This window comes from Anarrhichthys ocellatus, unplaced genomic scaffold (genome assembly GCF_004355925.1).
Source record: "Anarrhichthys ocellatus isolate YVR2014 unplaced genomic scaffold, GSC_Weel_1.0 scaffold2, whole genome shotgun sequence".
Lineage (NCBI taxonomy): Eukaryota > Metazoa > Chordata > Actinopteri > Perciformes > Anarhichadidae > Anarrhichthys > Anarrhichthys ocellatus.
In genome coordinates, this window is record NW_022280032.1 from 3,708,962 (window position 1) to 3,721,904 (window position 12,943).

The 12,943-nt window shown below is 44.0% G+C and overlaps 1 protein-coding gene across 1 annotated transcript in view; it reads right to left on the reverse strand.

The window, feature by feature from the left end:
* Positions 1-8,938, reverse strand: part of hsd17b12a (hydroxysteroid (17-beta) dehydrogenase 12a) — an 18,800-nt gene extending 9,862 nt beyond the window's left edge. Inside the window, exon 1 of the mRNA XM_031866356.1 lies at positions 8,605-8,938. Coding sequence (XP_031722216.1) covers positions 8,605-8,782 — 178 coding nt within the window. The 5' untranslated portion in view covers positions 8,783-8,938. The remainder of the gene's footprint in view (positions 1-8,604) is intronic.
* Positions 8,939-12,943: the final 4,005 nt, after the last annotated feature.

A 12,943-nucleotide genomic window follows, 5' to 3' on the forward strand; every position in this document is an offset into this window, starting at 1 on the left:
ACACACACACACACACACACACACACACACACACACGCACACACACACGCACACGCACGCCAGGAACTGTAATAAAAACAAATCTGCCTCCTCTCTGGTGACAGTCATGCAAGTTTTGAGAGGAGGATGATGAAACCGTTTAGATCATGAAAAGTCAACGCGACCGGAGTTACAAGGTTGCTAGATGGCAACAGCCAGACAACCTTTTCTGAGACATGTTGTGCCAACAAGTGAGGACTGACTGATGAGAAATAGCTTCTCTAACTATGCCTTACGGTACCTTCGAGGAGGGAGAAATGACTGTCACCTGAAACTGAACTAGAAAAAAAAAAAAAAAGACACAAAACTACAACAAGAAGAGCCACATTCCTGTCACATAGGACAGAAATTTATCCCAAAGAAAGGCCGCTGGGATGTCACCCGCTCGCATGACTGAGTTTCAGGTGCAGAGAGTTGCACCTTGCGTGCGAGAATGTGTCAAAATGCACGTACAGCGTCGGCATTTCAACCATATAACCTGACAGAGGAGAGGCGTGCGAGAATGTGTTATGCACTGAAACGCAAGTGTGGCATGACCGTTTGAACAGGGTCAGTCTTAACTCTTATCTTCTGGTCTCACTAATCGCTTGATTGTCTCATCACTAAACAACGACTAAAAACCTGAGAATGGGCCTTTACACTCATTAAAATCAATCTTTTCGCAAAACATTCGCATGCTGTCAGGGCACATGATTACATTTGTAATTAAACTCAAAAAAAATTGTAAACTACAATAATTTTTACGATAAGGTGACTTGAAACATTCAAACTCAAACTATTTTGGACAGATGTCTACTTGTTTTATCTGAAGTGGGAGGCCAGATTTGGTTTGGTGATTTCACTTTGAATTTAAAATCTGCATTTGTCTACCCCCCCGGGTCTAATGCCCAGTCCCCACAACCCCCCAGGCCCTCGTGCTGTACTTGTGAATGACTACACTCCTCCCACTAATTATTTAATAGTACCATTTTCTCAATAAACGTTGTCGGAGTGAGTGAGAGAAGTGTGTGTAACGGCGGGGGGGGCAGTGCGGTGAGGACAGAGTTCCTCTCGAGTCTCAAGACATTTCCTTTTTGACTTTGAGTTGCCATTAGTGCACCGATTACACGAACAAAAGCAAGTATTCCGGATTATCAGCCACGCCTCAAATACACCAAAATGAAAATAGATGCCAATTGTTCCACCAATAACTGGCAACCCTTCAACCATGAATCTACGCTGGACACTGCACAAACGACAGAGAGGGAAATAAAAAAGTCAACTCTTTCCACAGTGACAGAACCATACAAATGGTATTTTTGGACACTGTGTTCCGCTTGTACATCAAACACCCGAGTGCTCCAAGCAGGAATTAATTCCCCTCACGTGAATAACGCATTACATCTGTGACACACACACACACACACACACACAGATGTAATGTAAAAAAAGAGAAAAAGATCTACGCAAGCGAGCATGTGACTGACAGCAGCGCTCCTGACGCTCGGAGAAGACGCACGCACACCGACAACAAAGGGTTGAACGTGTGTTGACGGGGCAACCACGTATGAGCGTGATGTGTACAATGGAGAAAGAAAAGGAAAAAAAATATATATATATGGAGATTTGGGAGAGGCTGGGGAAGAGCCGCGTGTAAATCCATGAATGTATTCATGCGTGTGCTGGAGGAGGGGGATGCGTGCACTGCTGTCTCATTCATTCCCAGTTTCCCCTCCATCCATCCCAACGCCTTACTGGTCCAGCATGCTGGCTCCGAAGCGGCCTGACGGGGGCGCATTTGCTCCGCCATGCTCAGTGCTGCACATCACGTCCAGAGGTATTGACATCGCCCAGCCTTTTCTGTCTCCCTCCCTCCCTCCCTCCTCACCAGTGGAGCAGCCCCTGCCGCTGCCTGCTCACTATTCCGAGGGTCTAAAAAAAGCAGCAGGAGGAGTAAAAATAGCAGCGCGCCTGCACTGCCTCGTCTGGGAGCTGCCTGCCTGCCTGCCTGGCTGCCTGCCGCAGCACCTGAATACCAACAAGATCCCCCACCACCATCAGCATCACCACGACGACCAGGCTGCTGCATCCTCAGCCCTCCACCTAAAGCCCAGATGAGCACTGCAGGCTGGGAGATAATGAAACAAAAAACACAAGATCTGATCTCATGAGCAGTGGGAAAAAAAACTAAAACTAAACAGGGCGACCACAAAAACCCACCGACACATGTGAAGAATCTTTTGATTTAGATCAATGTTGAATGCATGACAGAAGGCATGTGTGTGAGGATGAGCAACTCATGTTATCATCTTCATAGAGATTCAGATTTCTTTTTAAATTCCCTGATTATTCTGGTGTGCCGATTAGTAAAATAAGCAGATGTAGTGTGTTTAGTTGTAGAGAATGCTGGCATGGTCTTGACTATCAGTTACCCACAGGGTGATTGGGTGTATTTTGGATTCAACTTCCTATGCAAAGAGAGCGAGACAGAGCCCAAACCCCCCCCACACCAAATCCCCAATTAAGATTCTCAGTGAGGACAGACTGCGGTCCTCGTATGCCCCGTACGCTCTCGTTACGTGCTGTTATATAATCTGTCGCACCCCAAACTCGCCTATCAACGAGCAGCCCCTCCCACCTCAGAGGAAGAGAAAAAAAAAAAAAAAAAAAAGGACGGAGGGAGGGATGCAGCAGAAGATCCAAAGACAGCAGCACCCCCCACCTCTTCCAACCCTCACCCAAAAACACACACTCCATTCTCCATCCGCCACCTTCGACATTCAAAACACACAGACACTGCCTGCTTTAAATAGCAGGGGAGGAAAGTCACATGGGTGATACAAAAGTAGACAAAAATAAAGCTTGATCGGGCCGGGGGAGGAGAGGGAGACATGAGGGGAGGGAGGGTGAGAGACAGAGAACATGTACTTCAGAGCTGCCCAAGATAGAAGCAGCATCTATATTTGGGCACAGAGCAAAAAATAGTTGCGTCCCCCACCCCCCCTCTCCTCCCGTCACATGGCTCGTTTAAAAATAAATGGTTTCCTTCACCACAATTACTTGGATTGAGTCTTTCTGTGCAGAGAACAAACTTTAGCTGTTTGACCGGGGGGCATTAAGGACGGACTGTACTGTGTGGATTTCAGTTCAAACTAAGCAGACAGCAGGTGATTTCGCTTCATTAGTCCGTCCTCTCTGACTGAAGGAGTGTTAATCACCTGCTGGAGTCTTTGGTGGGAGGTACGGAAACACTCGGCCGTCACTGCTGCACGAGTGAAAAGGCCATTTTGTGACTCAAGACAAATTGATGAAAAGAAATTGATGCGAAGATCCTTTAAAATGAAAAGATACTTTAAGAGTATAGCTTGTATTTAAAAAAAAAATACTATCTAGTTTATCAGGTGGATGATGCAATGACGGAGCAAATACATGTACATGATTGTTATGCCGCTGTTCCTACGAACAGATACTGTTTCATCCATCAAGGGTTCATGAGCTTACAGCCAAATCACGTCAAAAACCATAACCCGACAGTCAAACAGAGTTTGACCGAAACTCCCATCGCAAAAAAGACCAACTTAAAATCAAAAGCCAGTTCCTAAAACTTACCATCTGTGTGAGGATCCAATAAACGCGTCTCAGGTTATTGATGTGGCTGCTATGGAGGTTACACAATGACTTCAATGAGAACATGACTTCATACATTCTTCTCAGGTTTGTCCCACAAAAGACTGACCTTGAGAGTACATTTCAACAGACAACTGAACTAATATGCCTTTCTGGCATGTTGGAATGAAACCGGCATAGAAAGGTGTCACTTAACAGACAGCAGCAATATACCACTAATTCCAAATATGCTAATGGTCCTGTATTGTGTGTTTGGAGAACGAGACTGAGCAGCTTTAGTATTGCACTCGATGCCCTTGTTGTTTTGGGGAGTGTGTAAAATGTGGTTCAGCAGGAGAGTTGAGCAAATTTGGGTTAAGTTCAAAGTCTAAATCAAACCAACAGTAGAAGGCTTAAAAAGACTATAGCTGATGGACAGAGAGGCAGCAATTATTTTGGTAATCAATAAATCACACCAAACATTACCTTGTTTTAGCCATTACAATTGAGAGTATTTGCTGCTTTTCTTCCTCTTATTTGACAGTAAACCTGATTCTTTGTTTTTAGACTGTTGGTTGGACACACAAGCAATTTCAAGACGTCACTTTGGGCTCCAGGAAGTTATACAGGCTTTATTGTGGGCATTTTCTGACATATAGACCGAACGATTAATCGAGACAATAGCCAGCAGATTGATCAATGATGAAAAGTTGCAGCACGAGAGCATTTAAATAATCATTTGTTTAAAGAAAGTTACTGACAAGTTATATCTAGAAATGTTCACGTAGTCTCGGCAGTGGTCAGAAAACCCACTATAATAACTTATGAAAATTTGAAGCGTTTGTGAAGCTGCAGTATTAATACCAACACAAACAACTAAATTGCAAATAGATGACTTTGTTGCTCATTGAACGAGAGTATTTAAATTCTAAAAAAAAAAAAAAAAAAAAAACCACCACAAAGAGATGGATGGAGAATGTGAGAGAAGTGAAACTAGAGAGAAAACAACACGCTCAGAGGAAGATGGTACTGTAGCCTGAAAGAGAGTGCAGGATATAGAGGAACACACACACACACACACACACACACACACACACACACAGGCTGGATGGATGAGGTGGAGTGAGGGAGGGGAGAGGGTGGGGGTGGGGGGTGGAGAAGAGCTTGAAATGAGGGAGATGCAGAGGATTTCTTTTTTTTCTCCTTTTTTTTTTTTACCCAGCATCCCTGGCTCCGGCACGTGTCACAGAGTGTGTTCATCACATGAATAGCAGTGTTCTCTCTCTCTCTCTCTCATGCACACGCACACACAAGGATGAAGAAGTGGAGACCCTGCCTCAGTGGAAACGCACATAGACGAATACATTTCATTCACGTGTGCATTTTCCGTACCATGAATGAAGCCTAATGCCTATTCATAAAATATACCCAAGAATGTATTCTCTCATAATTAAAAGCCGCCCTATGACTCTAATTCGCCTGCAGTTTGTGTTCATAACCTTGCACGCCCCTAATGTTCACTCCTGGAGTCAAATGGAACCTCAAACTAAAATCTTTTGCAAGTTCTGACCCAAGTCTTTGTCACTCTCGTGCTGTACTGATGAATGGCTGCATCCTTCTTACATAATAGGACCATTTTCTCAATAAACTCTGATGTCAAAAGGGAGGGGGCACTTCTAAGACGCATCCCCCACCCCAACCTTGCAAAAAGCTCCCTTTGGTCTAATTTACTTCCCTGTAATGGAGTTTTACATTCACACAACAGAGCAGACACCGGCTCCGTTATATAATACGAGATGCTGGGGGTTAAGACTGGAGCGAGTGGAGAGGAGAAAACTGGGCACCAGTACACATTACAGTATTCCAGCTGCTCAACTGGAAATAAAAGCATACATGTTGAACACCACATCATCAAAAAAACAGCTAAATACCAAGAAATAACCTTTCAAAATAATAACTAAAGATCCCAACATTCAGGAATCTCTCATTCCTCTGATGCACCTGTTGGTCTTCTTCTAAATCTGCTTAGAAATTAAAACACAAAATGTGCCATGATAAAAACTACCATTCCTCCACTCGAGGTTAAACCAACAACAAAAACTGAGCTGCAGACATGGATTGGGCTGACAGGAGGTGGGGAGGGTGAATATGCTGTGGATGGATGCACAGTGCAGTATAGAGAGGCTGGGGAAGCCGCCTTCCATCATGCTGCAATGCTCCTGCTCTGCCGCTAGGGGTCTCCTCCACTAAGGGGAAGACCAGCAGAGGAACTCCTGTGAAATCCCTGCTCTGCTCTGCATGAGAGAGCTGCAGAGCTTTAGCACAGAAAGATGTGCAGTGAGAACACGAAAAACTCTAAACAAACAAAAAAAAAAAAAAAGGACTAAAATGGGGAGGGTTTAACTCTTATCTGAGCCAACTGCTTTCCAGGCAAACTTTACCTCAGTCCCCTGCAACCCTTCTTATATACAGTCTATGCCTACAACACATTCAAACCGGTCTGACCAGTTGTCTCCTGTGTTGCAACAACAGCCATGTGCACATAGAAAAGCACATGTTTGAAGGATTAGCCAAGTGGCCAGGCGTGGGACATTTTTCTAAAAAGCATGGTCGTCAAAGAATTCTTTCTATGAGTGAAAAATATATTTTTAGGAGGGAGGGTAATAACTTGCTCGACTAACCAATATCCTCTTTTATTATCACATGAAGTCAAAAATGTAAAGATACCAAACCAGTGGCTTATTTCTTAGTCCAACTACAAAAGTATTTGTTTAAAATGACAGAATGTTTATGTAGCAAAATTCCTTAAAAAAGGAAAAAAGAGGCAAATGAGGATTTGTACATGTACTGCCATGCGTAGACGCAAAACCCTAACACGAGGTATTCTGTAACTGCACAGCAAGAAAGAGTGGATTCACAAGGGATGTGGAAGAAAATACGTCAAGGACTGAAACTTCTGACAGTGCAGTTTCACATATACACCCTGGGCATTAAACTAAAGCACAATACCGGCACTATTCAATGGTTAGAGGCCGTTTAACTTGTTGCAACAGGTGCCTCTGTCTTTCAGTGAAAAGGCGGGTACACGGAGTGGCACTACTTGACGTGTCTTTAAAGAAGAAATCACACCACTACCTGAGCAAGCCAGACCTGCACATCTGGTACAACAAGCTCTGGACACCTCATCCCAAGCAAACATCTCCCCTCCTCCACCTGTTCACTTCCTGCCATGGCTGCAACCGTTGGCATGTCAGACTGGTGCCAAGAACTGGTTTCAGGGAGTGGCGTGCAAGTTGACTTGTTAAAGAAAATAAAAAAGGCATGATGAAATGAATGTGACCAGTGTGGAAAAGTTAGAGTTTCCATGAACCTTTAGATCAGTAAGAATCCTTTCTAAAACTGATAGTTTAGACTGGACCATTTCCTGCACTCTTAAAACTCAGCTCTACAGAATCACAGGGATTATATTGTACCAAGTATACTTTAAAAACAACAACTCAGAAATGTTCTTTCCTGCACCAAAAAAAAAATTACTAGGAATCATTTCTGGTTACCAAAAGTGCCAAGTTAGAGCTACATCTGACAAGATACTGGGGGTGCAGGAGGTGGAGGGAAGGGGAGGGGGGGTGATATCACAATTTCTACATGACCAATGGATGACGAAGAGATGAACAAGCGCATGACTCATCGGTGTGCACCGGCATTCCTCCGCATATTCCAGCAGAATCACAAAGAAACGTACATTAGTCATTCCTTAAGGCACCCTACCTTTGCGTCACGCGTTCCATAGCCTCTTATGGCGCACAGGGCATCAATTAAACGCTCCATTCATTAAAAAAAACGACGATTTGAAGGCAAAGTACGTCACGGTGCAGATAAACATCTGGGTTATTACAAGAAAAAGAGACAACAACAAGCATTCAAATCATCCGGGTCGCCTGGTTTAGTGGGTGTTAAGAGGGAGATTATCAACCTATCCACGATGCGAAGGGGAGCGCTTGGTAAAATTGCGCAGCAAGAGGCTCCAGACGCAGCAGTCTTCACCAAACAGGAGACTGGAGAAATGGGTCAAGCCATGGCAGGGCGATTCCTATGAGACCACTCTCTACCAAACCAAAATAGACTTTAATTTGACTGCTAACTCGCTCTCAATGTGTCCAATCACGTTAGAAAAGTAGGTTATAGAGTGAAATCCAATGAAAGAGGCTTTCATCTTATCTAACGTGGAGGGCAAACGGAATGGGACAAGAAACCGACGACACAAGCAGAAGCGTGACAAAACACCGCCTGATCAAAAACATATACAAAGTAACAAAAAAAACAGCAGTATCAACACAAGTGTCAATTTGTGGGACAAACAACCCCAATGTGACATATTTTGAGAAGTCAAAGGCTATAAAAATGATCTAGATGTAGGGCACGTTTTAACTGGACATATGGGTTTGTCCTACATCCTGCTGATGGGCTAACGTGGTTCAGTAGTGCGCTGGCTGAGAGAGAACTCACCCACATAACACAGCTCCCTGAAAAGTGCGCATAGCCTGCGCAATTTGGCTCCTGGCTCACCAATGTGGGGTATCCCCCCCTCCCACATACACACCCCCCTGCTTCCAAAATGTGGGTGAAAACGCTGACTGGAGCCCCTCACAGCAGATGGTGCTGTGTTTGACTGGGGAGGGGAGAAGAAGAAAAAAAAACAATTGAGCTAATAAGGACCATTATCTTGCCAGTCAATCAGCTGCTTACCTGCGTTTGTTACGCAACATCAACCTCCCCTTGAATTAAGCCACACACAAAAAAAACGCACCAGAATGCAGCTCTCCTTTGTGCCAAAGTGAAGTTTGAGCTAAAAAAAACAAAAAAAAAAAAAAAAAACTCGTTCTGGTGTTTGCACGTCGAGTCCACCTGCCTACTTTGTGAGCTGCCCTCTTCGTGACCGTGATGCAGGTGGCGTGAAAGCTGATGTGAACCCGAACTCACCTGCCCATTTGCCCAGCTTCGGAGAGAGAAGCTGCCCGTTTCCCAAGACCCAGATCCTAAAGCCCGAGAGCAGCCTGTAGAGCAGCCACAGCGCCAGGGAGGCCACGGTGAACGCGCCGACCCAGAAGAGAGGCGCCTCGGCCCTGCGGAGCGTCTCCTCAACGTTCATCCAGTTCATGGTTGAGGCTCTCGGCGACTCTGTGTGTGTGTGTGTGTGTGGAGACCTCAATTTTAGGCAATGTGCTCTAATTTCCAAGCCACAACGTGAGAGAGAGTCCCTTTATAAGGAGGTTGTAGCATCACACACACGCGCGCGCGCACACTCCCCCAACACTTGTCTAGCCTGATTTAAAGTGCTCCGCCCCGCCCTCCTCTGCTCCTCACTGGCTGCAGTAGACGTCCCTCAGTTGATCCGCCCCGCCGGTTGGATGCATTTGCGCGTCGATCATCGCCCAGAGCTTCCCCCATTCATTCGATTTTCTCTATGAAGCAGGGTGGGTCAAAGGGAGACCGGGACGAGGAGCGATTGGGCAAACATTACGGCAGCTCCCATCCGGAGTCTGTCATTGGCTCTCACCGGAGCAGGTTTGTCGGTTTCAGTCAGGATTATGAAACCCTCCAAACCCACGCTTTCGGAAAAAATAAAAAACTGCCCACACCGCTTTATGAATGAAAGAATGCTCTCATTGGTGAAATATGTGCTGCTTCTCCCGCCCCTCGGAGGGCACTGGGAGGCAGTTTATTGGCTAAAGTGGTGCCAGTCTGTGAGGTCAGCTTGCTCCCACCTAGACATGAGTCATTCGTCTATTTTAGGTATTCCGCCTGCATCATACTGCTGATAACCACAAAAAAAATGTGGAAGCAGGTTCAGTGAGGCATCTTAGCGCACATATCCGCCCGTGTTTCGCCACAAAACTACTTCCACACTCACCTCTGTTGCAACACAGGCAGATGCAGGCTCCCCAAACAGGAAAAACTACAATCCCCAGTCCAACTTTCGCTTATTTTCTTTTTTTTTACTCTCGCGAGAGTATCCCCCTCCCCATCGTAGTTTGTTCCCCATCCGAAGGGGAGATGAAATGTGATGTGTGTGTGTGTGTGTGTGTTACATAAACAGTCAGACAGGCATGGGATTTTTTTCCATCGCTTTAATCAACGGTTTAGCATCTGCATGCACATGAACGCTGGATGTTCCAGCACTGGCTGTCACGACTTTTCTCCTCCGCAGCACGAGCCCTCTGTTCCGCACTCCGACCCAGAAAGGCGATTTGCAACAGCACTTCTTTTTCTTTTAGGTCTCCAACTCACCCCCTCCTCTGCCGCCATACTCCATGTCTCCCTCTCGTTCTCTCTCTCTCACACACACATACACACGCACACAGAAAATAAACATAAAATTCGGACACACGGATGATCTGTGGCACAAAGCAAAGCCTGCCATGTACTCAGCAGAGGGACAAGAGTATACAAATGTGTCCACGCGCCGACGGCCGTCGTGCAGCTGCTTGCATTATTTGACACAAGTGGAGGGATCGAAGTCAACGTGACAGCGAGAGGAAGGAGCAGCAAGTTGTGTAACAATTTCAAACCGGGTGAAATAAATTAAATGCATCTCCGAGCAGCTGCCTCTCAGTCTGCAGAGTAAAAATATATATTTACAAAAATGTCATATGTCACAAAAAATATATACTTTACCAGCACTGGTACATTCTGGCATAGTTGCACAATACATATTATACATTAATGTCCAATTTAGTAAACGTTTATCAACTTGGAGGCTCTAATATAGAGCTTTTGCATACAAATATTTGCCAACACGTTTCCTATTAAAATACAGCACATACATATGAGTGTTGTGTAACACAGCTATCAAAATGTCTTTAGTTGTGAAAGAGAGTGGCTTTAAAGTGTGTTTAAACTGATGACAATTAACACACACATACACATGTACACGCACACACTTCGGACGTTTTGAGGGTCCACCTTTATGTCTCGGTCGTGTCCTCACAGCTGAAAACAAGAGAACATGTGGATTAAGTGCTTTACAATTCCCTGTGAAAATCTGTACGTGTCTGTGTAATCTGCACGACTTTAAACACGCAAAGCACATCACAGAGAAAGTGTATTTCAGCGGGTCCACCGCCTCTGAAACAATAGTGTTGCATTTTTTTGTGAGAGATCTTTAAATATCAAGTACACAGGCAAAACAAATAAATAATACTTTTCTGTCCATTTATTTTAGTTTATGCCACAACGATACAACAAACTCCAGCGTCTACTTTTCTCTTTCAGTTTTTTTTGCTTTGTATAAACGTAAAGTGTATTTACCCCTCCTAGTATCGATAGTCCCAAGCACACACACACCACCTCCCTTAAATCCTGCAACACAAAGCCTTTCTCCCATCGAAGTTTCTGCCCCCCTACCCCCACCTCTCAACACACACACGCTGTTTCTCTCACCTTGTCAGAGTCAACACTAACCCCATGTTTCTACACACACACACACACACACACACACACACACACACACACACACACACACACACACACACACACAAAATCCAACAGTCCACTTTAACACTGCGACTTGACAAATCAGTTACTCCACCCAATAGCGTCCCTGGCATCTTCTCTGTCCACACATTTATCCAAAATTATATCTTATATTTCTTTAATTTTACTAATCATTAAGTAAAGATTTTTTAGCTGAGCACCAACAATTTAAAGATATAAAAATAGTCCTCTCTTTTGTTTCCTCTCTACAGATAATTTCTCAAACTGATAAAAATAAATAAATTTAAAAAAACACCCAACTATCATCACTGATTTCAACCACTTTTTAAAATATAAATTACGTTAATACCCGCTGAAGTTTTGTTGGCAATATTGTAGTTTAAACACAGGTATTTCCAGAGTTTACAGGGCAGCAAACTAACTAGTTTTAATTATCTGCCTTTTGTGTGTCGCTGTCTACCACTGCAGTGCTGAAACACACATTTCAGCACCGCAGAGGTGGACAGCGACACACACACACACACACACAAAACCCCTTAAACACTGCTAAAGCTTCTCAAATTGAAATGGCCGACTTCTGCCCTGCACATGGAGTTTTACACATTTGCACAAGAGTCAAACACACGTGAGAGACCAGCACACCCCCCCTGTCCTGTCCTGTCCTGTCCTGTCCTGTCATTCACACACAACTGTCCACCCTACAGTGACCCATTTAACTGATGATATTCACAGTTTACTGTGACACCACGTGCTTGTAACAGCTTAAAGATAACTTTTCAATAGAAGCCACACTCATGCAACACACAATTCCTGTTTTACTCTTCCAAAAACTGTGATAGTGGCAACATCAACACAAAAAGGTAGTAGTAGTAAACCACCAAATAATGCCACAGTACTCTTAACTTAACTCTAAACAACGACAGCTCCGTGTACACATTTCTGCCCAGTGAGTCATATTCAAAGCCTTTAAAGTATCTGACAAGCAACACCGCTTCAGTGCATCTCCTCAACACTATTATACAGACGCTTTCAACGTTACATTTCTTTTTCATATATACCTATAGTCCTGTTTCATCTGATGACCACAGCGACATTTCAGCAGCTGTAACTGAGGATACAGAGAACTGGAAAAAAACAAAGCAGTGCTGTTAAAAAAACAGTCCATTTGAACCTCTTATTTCATATTTTCATGTCTGTAGCAACTCAGAAATGGCTGAGGCATTAAGACAAATATCAAGTCGATTTAACACAATTCCAGAAAAATATGTGTTTTTATTTGACACATTTTCAGCCTTAAAAACTCTCTATTTTAACACAATGGCAGCTTCAAAATACATTTTAATAAACTGGGAGCTGAGAAATGTCCGTATGTGTTGGAATTCAAAAGATCGGTCCTTCAGTGGATCTTTAACAAGTCTCAATGGATATATTTTTACATCAGCTGTGGTTTCCCATCAAATTATATTTTACAGTTTTTCAGTAATTAAGTGTGTGTGTATGCATGCTGTCTGACAAAGTGTATGTTGTTTGCTGTGATTCATTTTTGTGTGACATAAAACATGAAACATATTCGTCCAGTTATATAGCAGCCTTACATAGTGACTGCTGTCACGTCGTCCTTTTCACCCGTTCATCCTGCAAGAAACAGAAAGAGACATTACAAACGCACAACACTCACTGTGTCACCATACAGTGAACCTGCTATGACACGCACACGCTCGCAAGGGAAAACACACACTCTAATAATACGCTACTGTAGAAACAGAAGGGCAAACACACACACACACACACACACACACACACACACACACACACACACACACAC